We start from the raw sequence: 15,185 nt of genomic DNA on the forward strand, positions 1-15,185 counted from the left end.
GTATTATCAGTGAAAGGGTAGAATTTTATCTTTTAGATATGTAATAGAGAGAGAGAGAGACTATTGTCCATTATGTATGTATATTATTAAAAAATTTTTTAGCTGTTTTATTTGATCCTGCTATAATGTATCTGTATCTGCTTGTAGAGATGATAAATGGCATTTCCTAAGATTGTCTCATTGCACACCCTGGTGGCAAAGCTGAGAATCATGAAAAGTATGAATGTGTGAGTGTGACTGTCTCCCCATTTGCTTCTCATGTTTCAGAAAGTAGTGACGGCTTTGGACAAGACTTGGCATCCAGACCATTTCTTCTGCGCTCAGTGTGGAGCCTTTTTTGGGCCAGAAGGTACCAGCTACAATATTTGGCATTTTCAGTACTATTATTATTATAAAAAGAAGGTGGCAGTGTGAATCAGTGTGTCTTTGCTTCCTGCTAGGTTTCCATGAGAAGGATGGAAAGGCATATTGCAGAAAGGACTACTTTGACATGTTTGCCCCTAAATGCGGTGGTTGTGCCCGTGCCATCCTTGAGAACTACATTTCTGCTCTTAACTCGCTCTGGCACCCTGAATGCTTTGTCTGCAGGGTGAGTCACTGGGTGTATTTGCAGTATATTTGAATTAAAAAGAAGTCATCTCCGTAGAGTATTTTTGTCAACATAAATGTCTGCCATGTCTTCCAGGAGTGCTTCACGCCATTTGTAAATGGCAGCTTCTTTGACCACGACGGGCAGCCGTACTGCGAGGCCCACTACCACGAGCGGCGTGGCTCACTGTGTTCTGGCTGCCAGAAGCCCATCACCGGCCGCTGCATCACAGCCATGAGCAAGAAGTTCCACCCGGAGCACTTTGTGTGCGCCTTCTGCCTCAAGCAGCTTAATAAGGGCACCTTCAAAGAGCAAAATGACAAGCCCTACTGCCACACCTGCTTCGTTAAGCTCTTCACTTAGACTCTCTGCTTGTGTGCCAGTGTGTGTATACATGCATCTAAAAGTTTAATGTCTAAATGCACATGTGGATGTGTGCGTTTAATGTGTCTCTGTGCATCTACGAGTCGGTGGTTTCTCAGACAGAAGGTGTTAATGTGAGAAATGTCTCCTGACTATTAACTCCTGATACTGGAGGGACTTTCCGGGCTGCCCAACCTCTCAGGTTTGGCCTTTCACGCTTTTCCTAAAGAGATTTTTAACAGAGCCCAAAGAGATTTTTATTTTGTTCCTGTTCGACAGGAAAAGGGAAAAATGCGGTGTTAATTTCCCCTTCTTAGTGTGTACATAATAAGCATACAAGAATCTAGTTAAGAGCCCTGATTATAAATGATTTTCTGCCCCCGCTGCAGGGAAAGACCCTGCATCATGTGGTGGTGAGTCTATGCTGACAGTTTAATGCAGATATGTGGCAGTTTTGTGATTGCATAGACCATGGAGAGTTGGCTTAAGCAGTATGTATGTTGAGAGTTGAACACACATTAGTTGTCCAGTGAGTGTTTAAAAAAATATGTATTTTTCTAGATTTGGAATCTATTGAGGTGCCATTTAAAATAACCATAAAAACTGCCTATATATATATATATATATATATATATATATATATATATATATATATATATATATAAAAAATATACACACACACACACACACACACACAGAGACAGTCGGTGAACCATTTCTTCTTCATGTCTTTAAAATACTCGTCCAGTCTCAGCACACTCCAGCAACAGATATCTTTCTGAGACCATATTCAGGTGCATTTTATAAGTTAGTCCTCCTGATATGAGTTCCTGTTTTTCTACAGTTTTTCTATGAAAATGAACCCAGGTGTTTTCACAGTTTAAACAAATGTTACTCACATTTATGCCAATTTACAGCTTGGTTATTTCCCACTGAAAGTTAAATCAAATACTAGAATACAATCATATTGAATGTGTTTTCTGAACTACTGCAACCTCAGTGTGTTATTTACATGAACAATGTTCAGATGAAATTGAATGACTACTAAAAAAAAAGTGGGTCAGTAAGAACAGTATATATAGTGTGGCTAAAATTGTTAGAATTTTTATATATTTTTTTAATTTATGAGGCAAAAACAAAACAAAGCTGATTTTACTGCTGTTTACCTCCAGTTATCACAGAATAAATGAAAGCAAATTTCCAGACTAAAACTTGGTTCATTTAAACATTTTCCATATTTTGCCTTTGCTACTAACGTGCATTTATCACTGTATTAAATCTAGGCCGGGTAAGGATTTGTCCTTTAGGTTTGATGCATGCTAATTTCTTTTATGTGGCGTTTGATAAGCACCAGCTGCCAGTCGCTGTTACAATCAGAATCTAAATTTGTATACGTGTGATACACTCGATTTTGTGACAGAACTGCGTTTTGTCAGCATTTTGATGGAAATTCATATATTTTTGAGCTGTTGAGGCTCACATTGATATGCAAAGAGCTGGCTCTGTTAGCATGTAGCCTAACAATAGTTTACCCTGGTCTCATTCCTTTGCACACACACACGTGTACCAGCTTGGATTCCAGTGTTTCAGGCTCCCCAAGTCATATATATATATATATATATATATATATATATATATATATATATATATTTTTTTTTTTTTTTTTTTTGTATGAATCCTGCTGTCCGAAAGAAATCGGTGCACAGCTCACTGATAGAAGCTGGGTGAGATGTTAGCTGGTCAGAAATCAGTCTGAAACCAAGCCAGGGCCAAGCCTTTAGCTAAATTTACTTAATGACTTATTGCAGCTTTATTTGAATAGCACCTCTGTTTTTGCCACGTGATACATTGTTTTCTTTTTAACATTAATGTCTTTAACTTTGATCCCTGTGTGTAAGGAGTTAATGCACGGTATCCATATTTAGATTTTTACTTTGAGAAGATTGTGCCAAATGTGTCAATGCAATAAGGTCTTATACACTGTGGAGTTCTCAGCCTTTTCCTGTGATTTGACTCCTTTTGGGCTGAACTCTGGGAGGGCTTCATCTGCTGTGGTGCATCTTAACTCTAAACTATACACTGTAACAGACAAACTAAGGTGAAGCCTGCTGTGCCGAGCCATTAAGCAGACACTGAGGTGTTCACCTGTAGCCAATTCAGAGTACTGGATGTAGCAGGGGCAGTGTTGATGTTTGAAAAGAGATTGGAGTCTTCAGTTAAAAATGAGTATGCCTCATAAAAAGAACACAAATTAATTCTGCTTCATGTATATTTGTCTTCTTATGGGATACTGCCTTATAGTTTCTGCTTCTTTTGAGGAATTCATGATAGAAATTTAAGCTTTTTACTGTTAATGCAATTAAATCAACTGTGCTTTTTAAATGAAAACCCTCATGTGATCTTTTCTCTGTGGGTGGGGTGTAAGCCTATGTGAGTCCTGAATCTGAGTTAAACAACTTCTGCAAATAAAATCTCAAGTATTTATTTCTGGCGTTGTTTTTTTTTTTTTTTTGTTTGTTTGTTTTTTTTTTTAGCATTTGTACGGTACTATGCAAAAGTCTTGAGCTGCCCCTCATTTCTTTCCGACAGTCCTCATGGGCCGATGCCGTTGGATTTTTTTTTTTTTTATAAGAGACCGGCCCACAATTTAGAGGGGGCGGCCCATTGGCCCATCTTCAATATAGACAGTGGACAGAACCAATCAGGATATAGGATGAAAGCGGCCCCACCCTTTCTCTGCGTGGTGCGGAACACTGAAACTACTCCCGCTAGTAGTTTGTGTTGAGCGCGTGTGTTAAAGGAGAGGCAATATGGAGAAACCGAAGCGGCAGAAAGGGGGTGCGGAGAAGTTACGTGCGAAGAAATTGAGGAGTGTCGCTGTAGATGCTACAAAATGTGTAAAGATCACAGACATGTTCGCTGCTGTAGCCTCCACGTCCTCTGTAACAGTAATGCTGCAGCAACAGCAGGCTGTAGGCAGATCCGGCCAGAGGCATAGGCGACATATGCGGCTGCATAGGGCCCCCTGACCACCAGGGGCCCCCCAAGCTCGCCCACATTTGTCATGAAACTTTTTTGGTTTGTTTTAATTTTTTACAAATGCCAATTTCCTATAAGAAAGAACAGACTATTCTAACTGTCCAGATTTGTACACTTGTAACAACACTAATTTAATGAGTAGGCTACACTCTAATATTTCTGTCTCAGACTGATGCTAAAAAGCTAATTCATGCATCTGTTACTTCTAGAATGGGCTATTGTAATTCATTATTATCAGGCTGTCTTAAAAGCTCCCTGAAAAGCCTTCAGCTGATCCAAAATGCTGCAGCTAGAGTACTGACAGGGACTAGAAAGAGAGAGCAGATTTCTCCCATATTGGCTTCTTTTCATTGGCTCATAATACCGTATCACCCCAATAGAGCACTTTGCTCTCAGACTGCTGGCTTACTTGTGGTTCCTAGAATACTTAAGAGTAGAATGGGAGGCAGAGCCTTCAGCTTTCAGGCCCCTCTTCTGTGGAACCAGCTCCCAGCTTGGATTCAGGAGACAGACACCCTCTCTATTTTTAAGATTAGGATGAACGATGGGTTTTCTCTGTAATTATTGTGGGGTCTTTACCTTACACTAAAAAGTGCCTTGAGATGTCTGTTTGTTGTGAGTTGGCACTGTATAAATAAAATGTAATTGAATTGAAAAATTGAATTGAAAAGGCTGAAACTGTAATATATCCTAAAATAAAAAAAATCAACTTTAACCCTCCAGCATTGATAACAATTAAGTTCAGGGGACAATGAAGTGGTATGAAGGGGGCCCCAAATCAAATATTGCTTAGGTCCCCTTCAAGGCTTGGGCAGACTCTGCTGTAGGTGAAGACAGCAGCAGTGTGATGAGCAATGGCGATTGATTAATATCAATATTTATTTACATTTGCATACTTCCACAAATCTGGCAGCCATGGCACCTTAATCTGATAAAATAGCAAGCGGTCAAGGCCGAGAAGTGTTGGATGAGCAGCAAGTGTCCATTTTAGGATGCATCATAGCATTTTAGATATTTAGGTTAAAGGTGCTGAAAGGCTGCACAGTAGTTTGAATTTGTAGCCTCTGTGCTGGTTAAACATGTTTTTAAAAGCCCTCAAGCAGGTGAAATAACAGATTTAAAAAAAACTAAATGATACGTCAAAGCTTTGCAATTTAAGCATTACTAAAGTAAATTAAAAAAAAAAAGTATAAAAGTATTATTAGCAAAAGGTATGCCCACACTGAATAAAACAGTGTCAAATGCTTCTAAGACATAGTTGCGGGCCGATTTTTTGTCCCAGTCCAGTCCTGCAAGGAGCCATACTTTCTTGTATTTAAGTGCTCTTGAGCAATAGTTCTCGAGGCTTTCTGGAGGTCTTTCAAAGGTTTTCTTTGGACATTGGCTGAAACTGAGGTATGCCAAACCACACAAAAACTGGACCGAAAAATCTGTGGCAACAGGTCTGAGTGATGAATCCGAATTTGAACATTTTTGTTAAAACTGTCAACATATACAGAGGTCATCAGGAGAGTGGTACAGTGAGTGTCTACAGCTATCTGTAAAACACAGTGGAGGTGCTGTTGTGGATTGTCAAAATTGATGGAATTACAGATTTTGATCCACCATCTGTAAAGTGTAACTGCTTCATTTTTCATCATGAAAATGATCCCAAACACACTGCCAGTGCAGTAAAAAGCATACCTGGATAGAAAAGTAGTGTGGGATCATCTTGACGGAGAACAGAACAAAAGGCAGAAACATCCAAAGAAGAGCTTTGAATGTCGTTCAAGAAGCCTGAAGAACTGTTCCTGAAGACTACTTAAATTCCAAGAAAGCAGCCTCAGAGAGTTCAGGCTGTATAGAAGAATAAAGGTGGTCACACCAAATGTTGACTTTCAAGCATGTTAGAATTGTAGAAACTGTTATATACAGAATTTCTATATTTCAATATATTGCTATTTCCCTTGTAACAAAGAAATGAGGGGTGGCTCAAGATTTTTGCACTGTACATTTTACAAACTCTGGAGTGGAATATAGTCTACATTCTTTTATCTTTTAATTAGTCTCTGCACTGTATATTTTGTAATTTTGTAATATTGTGCTATAGTTATAGCTCTAATATCTCTGTATATTTGCAATTTGTATACTTGTATATTGTCTTATAGTTTTTATACTTTTTTTTTTTTTTTCTTTTTTCTGTAAGCACGAAGTACCGCAGCAATTTCCTAATGCTGTGAACCTGTTCACCCATATGGCAATAAAACCTTCTGATTCTGATTCTGAGGAGTGTATTAAAACTTGAAAGCTTAAGCTGTTATTGTAAACAGACTGATAGATAAGAAATTCATTGTATACATCTAACAATTTTTATTTCACATTATCAAAAGGGATCATTATATTTGGTAGACAAAATTTATGTTGGTTCCACCCTTTCAGCTTATGATCTTAAAACAGGTGCATGTCTGCTTAAGTAAAAGAACAGTGATTGATTTAAACCTTTACAAGGGTTTGATTCCACTGAATAAGTTAAATAGTCTAAACTACGGCAAGGCACTTTGGATTCCTGAGATTAAATAAAACTACCTCAAAAAGTTCATTAAACTTTGATTATGAGCAGTTGTCCATGTTTCCACTCTTCAAATAAAAACCTGTCAGTTCACCTGATCAATAAACTTGAGAAACACAAGGACAGGACAGCACATCTCTTTGGTAAGGAAAGGTTCTGATCTGAAGTCTGTACTCGGTGAGAGCTTGAAGCTTGCCAGTGAGCGCAGACAGCTGTGGGGTGTTGTCCAGAATCTCCAAATGTTTCAGGTCTTGCAGGTGACAAAGCTCCAAGAAATCTCCCTCTGGTACGTGCTCGTGACGGATTTTGAGACTTTTGAGCTTCGGAAACAGCCGTGGGAGATCAGCAGTGTGAGCTCCCAGATGCGAGGGCCAGGGGTCCACATGGAGGTGGTGAAGATTTGGCACCTGCACCGCAATGGCTGCCATGTCTTCAGAGGTGAGTCCTGCAACACACAGCGTGAGACTGGTCACTGTGGCTGGAATGGAGGTGATGTATTTATTAACAGGGGGGCCCTTAACAATGATCAGGGTCGACAGTTGAGGTAGGTCATGCAGCCATGTTTTGAGGCGACAAGGAGACAGTGACCACATTTCTGGAATGTCATGATGTGAATGCTTGTAGAAAACAGCCAGACTTTTCAGGCCAGGCAGGAACCTCAACCCATGAGCTGGCAGCGAAGGATCCATGCAGTCGATAAGCTCCAAACTAGACAGGGCTAGTGCATCAGCTTCCACTGAGGGACCTAAACTTGGCTTAGGATCACTGTGACGATAGGTACACAATATATGCACACCTGACAAGGAGAGATGCTTCAGTTTATGCAGGCAGGCAAGCGTGGAGTGCAACATCCACATAGTTTCTCCAACAATGCCCACCTGATGACAGATCAGAGATTCGATGTTTTTAAACTGGGACAGCACAGAAATGAATTTACTCACTGACGTGGTGGGGAACATAACACCGCACATGCTTAAGTAAGTCAGCCTCTCGGGAAGAAACAGTGGGAATCTGGAAATGTCCAACAAAAGATCAGAGGAGTTGTTTCTTAAAACCAGACGTCTCATATTTGGGAAGCCCGTCAAGCAGCTGAAGCACTCCTGGGAGCTTTGGTCCATGACCACCGTAGTGAGAATAGGAAGGAACAGAGCGAGCTGTTTCCAGTGTTTCATCTTGGTGCTCTTCACCACCACGCTGGACACGTGTCTATGACGGAGAGTGTCCCAGAACTTCTTGTTATAAGAGCCATTTTTAAAATCCAAAACCACCGTCCAGTCTTTCCAGAGAGACCGGTGATCGACAATGGTCTTGAAAAACTTGCAGGTTGCCCTGACGTTGAACTTTTCTGCTGCTGACAGATACCCAAAAACATTGTTCCAAATTTCAGGAGGCAATTTCTGAGGCTTCTGTGCCATTACTTTGCTCTGCGGACAGGTGTCTGAGCTGAATGACTAACACCGTCTCACGTTTGCAGCCCCAAAACCTCTCTAAACACCGGGCAGTGCCATAAACCACGCTTACTGCTCCAAAACTGACACGGAAGTATTAGTAGTGTTGTTGAAGTGATTGACACAGAAATAACCCAATAGTTGTGAAGGTGCCGCCCATAGCTGCGTTGTGATTGGTCGGCTTTTTTACTACATATTCCCCCTCCCGCCTATCTTCTTCCTCTTTCTTTCACGCGACCCTACTGTGTGGTGAGGATTTTTTTCTTGCTTCTCAGGAAACCAATTAGAGGATTTTTGGCCAAATATTATGTTTGTATTCGTGAGATTAACATTTAGACCATTTAACTATATATAGTTTGAATGGTTTAGAAGTGCGCAGGCGCTGTTTGGACAAGTGAGGCCTGTTTAACTATCGCTAGCGTTAGCCGGCTAGTTTTAGTTGTCGGCCACATGTCAGGGAGCGGTGTGATGTACTATATTTTCTGCTATAATTTTTAAAATGCCTTTTTTCCCCCTCTCCCACTCTGCGTGTAGATACATCCTTGTCTTTAAACCAGCTGTTTAGCGATCCTTGGAAGCACTGCAGAGATGCCCAGGGAAGACAGGGCCACGTGGAAGTCCAACTATTTTTTGAAAATCATCGTGAGTACCATTTGACATAAATACGCATGTATTCACTGAGTCCTTAGTTTTCGTTTATTCTTTAGAACACGTAATGAAATTTATGTGACGTGCAGTGGTTTATTTGCAGCAACTTCTGGATGATTATCCAAAATGTTTCATCGTGGGAGCAGACAATGTGGGCTCCAAGCAGATGCAGACCATCCGTCTGTCTCTGCGCGGGAAGGCTGTAGTGCTGATGGGTAAAAACACCATGATGCGCAAAGCCATCCGTGGTCACCTGGAGAACAATCCTGCACTGGAAAAGTGAGTTACCACCCCCCCCCCCCCCCCCCCCCCCCCCCCCCGTTACTTTGCTACATTGAACCTTCAGTTTTTTGTGTAGCAGGTTAGTTACGGTGCAGCTTGTGTCGTGCTGTATTGTCGTTCCCCCTGCTAAAATTAATGTGTTTCCAGCTATCCCTGTCTGTCTACAACCCCCCTGACAGCCAGGGACGCACGGACTCAGACATGCTATAACTGCATCATCTTAGTAGAATTGATAACCTGCTTGTGTAATTTAAGTTTATTATGATTTGACAGGCTCCTGCCTCACATTAAAGGTAATGTGGGCTTTGTCTTCACAAAGGAGGATCTGACTGAGATCAGGGACCTGCTGCTGGCCAATAAGGTGAGAACCATAAAGAGAAAATTGACTACAGGGTCATCTGGTCATAGACTGCCCATTATCTGAAATGACAATGAATGGGAGGTAATGTCTCAAACTAAAAGAACCTTAACAAGGAAATGGTGTGACCAACGCAAGTCTACGTTCAGCAGTTGGGGCTAGCAGATATCTTTACAGTTGGTAACATGCACAGCTTTAATAATCAAGAAACGTGTGTAACTATAATGCAATAATGTTGGGTGTTGTCAGCATGCAGGAAAAGTTACAATGCAGCTTTTGCAGTACTGCATTGTCGTTCCCCCTGCAAACAGCAACTCGTTTCCTCGCTATCCCTGTCTGCCATTAACTCTTGGCTGCTGGGGACGTAAGGTTTCAGACACTCACAAACTGAAAAGTTAAAATCCTTAAAGATGTATCCCTACCATAGTGGTTTATTAAAGCTTACCTTTGAATGTATCTCAGGTACCTGCAGCTGCCCGTGCTGGAGCCATCGCCCCTTGTGATGTCACAGTGCCAGCACAGAATACTGGGCTGGGTCCTGAGAAGACCTCTTTCTTCCAGGCTCTGGGTATCACCACCAAAATCTCCAGGGGAACTATTGAAATCTTGGTGAGTTTGACAGTTATACTGTTAAAGAAACTGTGCTTTACACACAACACTTCTCACACTGCTAATAACCATATGTGTACTTAAGAAGTATAAAATTTAAAACAAACTGTCTGCATCCAGTAACCATTGTCTGTCTCTGTCCCCCAGAGTGATGTTGGTCTGATCAAGACTGGAGACAAGGTTGGGGCCAGCGAGGCCACGCTGCTCAACATGCTGAATATCTCTCCTTTCTCCTATGGACTGATCATCCAGCAGGTTTATGACAATGGCAGTGTTTACAGTCCTGAGGTGCTTGACATCACAGAGGCTTCTCTGCATGCCAGGTTCCTGGAGGTGAGATTCAACTGAGATCATTCTGCTTGGGTTGTATATAAATTGTCAGTTTCTCATGACTTATTTTGTCCTTAGGGTGTGAGGAATGTCGCTAGTGTGTGTCTGGAGATTGGGTACCCCACTTTGGCTTCTATCCCCCACTCTGTCATCAATGGCTACAAGAGAGTCCTGGCTGTTGCTTTGGAGACAGACTACTCCTTCCCCCTGGCAGACAAAGTATGGTTTTGCACAGTAAACAGTAGATTGTCAACCCATAACCTGCAGGATAGGTTTCGGTGTAGCTTGTGTAGTGCTGTGTTCTTTTGTTTTTTGTTTTTTTTTTTTAAATGGACAGATGGGTACCATCTAGTTTTGGACAGCTTGTTATGCTAAGTATTAACATGATATTTGGGCCAGACATGAATCTGAACTTTTGTATAAACAGAAACTAATGTCACACCCTTTGTCCCTACAGGTCAAAGCATTCCTGGCTGACCCATCTGCATTTGCTGTCGCAGCACCAGCAGCAGCTGCTGAGACTGCTGCAGCTCCAGCTGCTGCTGCCAAGGAAGAGGCCAAGGAGGAGTCTCAGGAATCAGATGATGACATGGGCTTCAGTCTGTTCGACTAATAAAACACAGCGAACAGGACCAGATCTGAGTCTAATAAGACCATGATTCAATAAAAACTTGTAACATCCATGTCCTGGTGTCATCTCTCTTGTGCAGTGTTAGTAGTTGGGAGGTTTGCATGTGTATAAATGATGGATTCAGATTAAAGTAAATCCTATTCATGAGCAAACGGGCTGCAGAAGACATGCAGCCAGAGATTGCAGACCTGTCTCACAAGGTGAAGAATCCTAAAAGCTCCTCCCTCCACATGCAACAGACCAGAAGATTTTCATGTATATCCATTCAGAACTTAATTGACAAGTCTTACAATTGGTCCCACTCAGACTGATGGCCTCCGACATAAGGTGTTTCTGCCTGATGTGCATCAGACAATAAGCACTATTTGGGCGTTACTGCAAAATAATGTTGATGTGCGAATTGTACATGTGATATGCACTGAGAGAAGAGCAGCTTACACACGCTTTACAATAAAACCTGGCCCCACTGCATAATTGTATACAATACTTAGAACGCTATAACCTTCAGAAGAATGTGCCATAATTTAGTTAAATTAGCATTTTGCATGCAAATTTTGACCGACGTGCTAAATAAAAGCTAATTTGTGCTTTTACATATAATTTTTTAGGTTTTAAAACTAAGGTAATGTCTTGACTGCCAATGGCTTTGTATGTTTTGTTGATATATTTGCTTACATTAATAAATAGGCTGTAGGCAACAGGATTTATGTAGGGGTCATATATAAAATTACCTATTAAAATGACCTGTTTTGCAAGTCCTCTAAGTATATACCTACTCTCACTTAGCCATTGTAATCAATCCAGTCCTTTCAGGCCACTTCAAATATCTTAATCGAACTACTATGTTACTTTTTGTTGCGATTTCTGCTGCTCTCTTGCCCAGACTTTGAATGGATTTTAAATATCTCTGCTGACCTTTGCCTGCTTAAAAAGTCTTGAAATACAATCTACACATTCGTCTCCACTTAAAAATCCCGAATCCAGAAAGAATAGCTGGGAAAATCCAGCTATCAAAAGCAATATAACATATTGTTTAGAACATTTAATAATTTCCACCACAGACGCCTGCAGTAAATCCAAAATCTAATTTTATTCCGAAAGCCGTGGGCCGGAAGTCGCCTTGGTGGCTTGAGAGAACATAGAACCTAGAAAGTAGACTGTAGAATATAGAATAGATGCGCAGCAGCTAGAGGGGAAAAGTCCGCTATGGCTGAGGTAAGCGGTTTTATTTGATTTTAAAGTATTGAGGAAGCTGAGTGTTTAAACAGGTTTACATGTCTGGTGAGATTTGTTGCTCTGGGTGGCGAAAAAGGCCGAGACCGCCATACTTTCCTGTGACGTTGACTGATCGCGAGCGTAAGCTAATATTTTTTATAGCTAACGTTAGCCCATAGCGGATGGTGGAATTTAGCATAATTTTGACAGTTTATAACATTACAAATACATTAATTGTCATTATAAGTTTATAATAAAAAACAAAGAAGTGAGCTGTTGTGATCACTCTTTGCTTTTAGCTTATGGATTGCAATGTATTCTGTTTGGCTAACGTTGGTTGTTAATAGCGTTCAGGTGAACAGAGTTTAGGTGTCGTTAGCTTTATCATAGATGCTGCTTTTCCTGCCTTTCTGCTCATTGAAGGCAGCCGCATAAGTGTGGACTCTTTGTCTAGACCCACAGCTTACAGGACCTCCAGCAGCCAGCTGTCTCCTCCAAGGTGTTCATCCAAAGAGACTACAGCTCAGGCACCATATGCAAGTTCCAGACCAAGTTCCCCTCAGAGCTCGAGTCACGGGTATGTACAGACAGAGTTTACCTGGATGACATGATTGTTTCCTCACTGCTTCAGGTTTATGTTCATAAAACTGCTGGTGTGGTTTCAGATCGATAAGCAGCAGTTTGAGGAGACCATTCAGACACTAAACAACCTGTATGCAGAGGCAGAAAAACTCGGGGGGAAGTCGTACCTAGAGGGCTGTCTGGCTTGCCTAACGGCCTACACCATCTTCCTCTGCATGGAGACACATTATGAAAAGGTAAAAACACAAACAAAGCAAAATAAAAAAACTTCTTCACCACTTTGTCATCCCTTGTGGAGTGATGAGACTTGCACATTAGATTGTATCTTATGTTATGGGTCATTTAATCTCAAATCACTCTGGGCCTTCGGCTCGACCAGTGGGTTGCTTTTTATGGTTGCTGTGAAATTTTACCTTCATGTATCAAGTAGATGTATTTAAGATTTTATTTTATTTATTTATTTATTTGGGATGGGGTCTACCCACTTCCAGCATGTTTTTTGCACTTTGAGGCAATGTTTAAACATAAATATCTCAAAAAATATTAAAAATAAAGCCTGAAAATTTCACTGGTCTTTAAAATTGAATCAGGATCTGTGATTTGGGACAGATGAATTATAAAAAAAAAAAAAAGAGTATTGCCCAGTTAAATGGAAGAAAAATCTAGCAGTCCTGTAAAGTCACACATTGGAGAGCACACTAATAATAATAATTAAAAAAAAAACTTCACATTGTAAAAGACAACTAGTGACAATTTCTGAATGGTATGTATTTGTGTTTCACAGTAATATAAACTGAAACACATGGAATACTTTTTAATATGAAATTCTTAGTCATAAAACTGAAAAAAAAAATTGCTATCTTCATTTAACTTTCATGCCAGATTGAGCAAATATGAGAAGTTGTGTCACAAAAATATCACAGTGTAATCTAAATATAACAAAGTTCTAGACTTTCCAGATGGTACTCTAATTGTAGGTGGGAAAAAGTCTTGTTAAATAAATGCATATTTTTAATAGTACCAATGTAAATTTTTTTGTACATACAAATAAATAAAACAATTAAGAGTAATCAAGAAGGGAGTAGTAGGTAATTTTATGTGAGTAGTCTTGTAAGCCCAAGTTGCTGTGTCCATGTGGTGTGCTTTGTAGTCCGATACAAGACCTTAACCCTAATGACGCAACTGTTGCAAGCAAGCAGGGATCAGGCAATCGGCGTGCTGCCAGAATGGAAAAGATTTTTTCTAGATAAATAGGTAGGTGTGTGTGTGTGTCTACATATGTGCTATATTGTTGTGCTTTTAATACCTTTTTAGTACATTTTAAACTTAACCTGAATTATAAGACTCCTTCAAGGCAATGTGCGTGCTTTCAAAGTGATTCTAAAAATGGGATGATTTGAGATGGAGTGACCCTTCTGCTCTCTGTTTTTCTGCACTCAGGTGTTAAAGAAGATTGCCAGATACATTAAGGACCAGAATGAGAAGATATATGCTCCCAGGGGCTTGCTGCTGACTGACCCCATAGAGAGAGGCCTCCGAGTTGTATCCTTAATTTAACCGCATGCTTACTAGAGTTAATAATTCAAGAAACCCAGCTGGCCAAAGAGTATGCCTGTGCTGTTTCAGTAGTTTTGCCTGCTGACATAATGATGACATAATGACATAAAATTGCAGCTGTTGTGAGAGATGTGTGTTATATGTATTGAGAAATTTAAATTAAAGGAGACTCAGCTTTTAACCTCTAGATTTTAATAAAAAAATATTTATTCTTGTGCCACTATTTCAGTATAATTGCAGCAGGAAGTCATTACAGTATATTATTGTATCCATATTTGGTCCCACTCCTAAATACAGATTTTTATAATTTTTTTTTTTGCATTCTGTATTTACCTTAACTTGCTATCTTCAAGGTTGAAATTACCATCTTTGAAGACAGAAGTATTGGCTCTGGAAGATAAAAGAATCACATGGTATGTTGTCATTCAGGTGCAGCTTTATTAAAGACTCGACTTGGCTCCACTATGGTGTTCATTTCTTTTATGGAAATCAAATCTTTATGATTCAACTGCAAAATATAAAATAAGCCATAACACTGGAAAATGCCATTTACTTTCTATTTTAACAGAATTTTTCCTCTTTCTTCCGTCACCCTGTAGGCTGAAGATCCCTCATCTGTCTGACAGCACATATTCAGAAGACTTCTGCTTCACCTAATATGTTGTATATAATTTTAAACTGATTCTTTTTTTCTGTTATTTATAAGTGCTCTACTGTCTGCCTAATCTTATACATTTATAAATGTGTTTTCGTGTCTTTTTATACGCATCATGACCTAGTTAATCAAGACCAGTCTCAGTGAATTGTGCCATTGTGTTAAATGCCACTTTCTGATTATAGTAATTCAGTGTAACTTGACTCATGTATTTTATTAAAGGTGTAAAGTAAAAAAAACACAAAAAACAAAAATGTGTAGCCACTTTGAATTGATATGGAAGCAGATCGTGACACATTTGTTGGCACAGTCTGTAAACTGTGTGGTTTTG

General features: G+C 40.0%; 4 protein-coding genes across 7 annotated transcripts in view; 3 read left to right on the forward strand and 1 right to left on the reverse strand.

Annotated features, from left to right (window-relative positions):
* LOC115780982 (paxillin-like) overlaps positions 1 to 1,554 on the forward strand; it is a 28,884-nt gene extending 27,330 nt beyond the window's left edge. Inside the window, exons 9-11 of the mRNA XM_030730457.1 lie at positions 268 to 349; positions 441 to 589; positions 686 to 1,554. Of these exons, the coding sequence (XP_030586317.1) occupies positions 268 to 349; positions 441 to 589; positions 686 to 952 (498 nt within the window). The 3' untranslated portion in view covers positions 953 to 1,554. The remainder of the gene's footprint in view (positions 1 to 267; positions 350 to 440; positions 590 to 685) is intronic.
* Positions 1,555 to 6,365: 4,811 nt separating this feature from the next.
* Positions 6,366 to 8,065, reverse strand: LOC115780696 (uncharacterized). 3 transcript variants are annotated; one of them, XM_030730039.1, is made up of 2 exons: positions 7,481 to 8,065; positions 6,366 to 6,984 (listed from the first exon to the last, which is right to left on the reverse strand). In XM_030730039.1, exons 1-2 carry the CDS (start codon positions 7,952 to 7,954, stop codon positions 6,784 to 6,786), a joined length of 675 nt encoding a protein of 224 aa, XP_030585899.1. In that variant the 5' UTR covers positions 7,955 to 8,065; the 3' UTR covers positions 6,366 to 6,783. The 3 variants fall into 3 exon arrangements, with proteins under 3 accessions (XP_030585899.1, XP_030585897.1, XP_030585898.1); XM_030730037.1 differs by having other exon boundaries at positions 6,366 to 7,370; positions 7,428 to 8,065; XM_030730038.1 differs by having other exon boundaries at positions 7,336 to 8,065.
* Positions 8,066 to 8,184: 119 nt separating this feature from the next.
* rplp0 (ribosomal protein, large, P0) lies at positions 8,185 to 10,897 on the forward strand. Its single transcript, XM_030729062.1, has 8 exons — positions 8,185 to 8,236; positions 8,522 to 8,629; positions 8,739 to 8,914; positions 9,191 to 9,278; positions 9,738 to 9,884; positions 10,032 to 10,217; positions 10,293 to 10,433; positions 10,672 to 10,897. The coding sequence occupies exons 2-8, from the start codon at positions 8,576 to 8,578 to the stop codon at positions 10,825 to 10,827; spliced, it is 948 nt and encodes a 315-aa protein (XP_030584922.1). The 5' UTR covers positions 8,185 to 8,236; positions 8,522 to 8,575; the 3' UTR covers positions 10,828 to 10,897.
* Positions 10,898 to 11,937: 1,040 nt separating this feature from the next.
* Positions 11,938 to 15,108, forward strand: golga7 (golgin A7). Of its 2 annotated transcripts, none has more exons than XM_030729202.1 (6): positions 11,938 to 12,060; positions 12,515 to 12,637; positions 12,726 to 12,878; positions 14,083 to 14,184; positions 14,553 to 14,612; positions 14,768 to 15,108. In XM_030729202.1, the coding sequence occupies exons 1-5, from the start codon at positions 12,052 to 12,054 to the stop codon at positions 14,598 to 14,600; spliced, it is 435 nt and encodes a 144-aa protein (XP_030585062.1). In that variant the 5' UTR covers positions 11,938 to 12,051; the 3' UTR covers positions 14,601 to 14,612; positions 14,768 to 15,108. The 2 variants fall into 2 exon arrangements, with proteins under 2 accessions (XP_030585062.1, XP_030585061.1); XM_030729201.1 differs by having other exon boundaries at positions 14,799 to 15,108.
* Positions 15,109 to 15,185: the final 77 nt, after the last annotated feature.

Source organism: Archocentrus centrarchus, chromosome 5 (assembly GCF_007364275.1).
Source record: "Archocentrus centrarchus isolate MPI-CPG fArcCen1 chromosome 5, fArcCen1, whole genome shotgun sequence".
In the NCBI taxonomy this organism is placed as follows: domain Eukaryota; kingdom Metazoa; phylum Chordata; class Actinopteri; order Cichliformes; family Cichlidae; genus Archocentrus; species Archocentrus centrarchus.

Bases quoted from the DNA above. Each gene is read 5' to 3' on its own strand.
- LOC115780696 (XM_030730037.1), bottom strand. From the start codon at position 7,954: ATGGCACAGAAGCCTCAGAAATTGCCTCCTGAAATTTGGAACAATGTT. The intron at 7,371-7,427 runs CTGTCATCAGGT...CTCCACGCTTGC, and splicing joins AAAAACATCGAATCTCTGAT to CTGCCTGCATAAACTGAAGC.
- rplp0 (XM_030729062.1), top strand. From the start codon at position 8,576: ATGCCCAGGGAAGACAGGGCCACGTGGAAGTCCAACTATTTTTTGAAA. The intron at 8,630-8,738 runs GTGAGTACCATT...GTTTATTTGCAG, and splicing joins ACTATTTTTTGAAAATCATC to CAACTTCTGGATGATTATCC. The intron at 10,218-10,292 runs GTGAGATTCAAC...TTTTGTCCTTAG, and splicing joins TGCATGCCAGGTTCCTGGAG to GGTGTGAGGAATGTCGCTAG.
- golga7 (XM_030729202.1), top strand. The intron at 12,638-12,725 runs GTATGTACAGAC...GTGTGGTTTCAG, and splicing joins CCTCAGAGCTCGAGTCACGG to ATCGATAAGCAGCAGTTTGA. The intron at 12,879-14,082 runs GTAAAAACACAA...TTCTGCACTCAG, and splicing joins TGGAGACACATTATGAAAAG to GTGTTAAAGAAGATTGCCAG.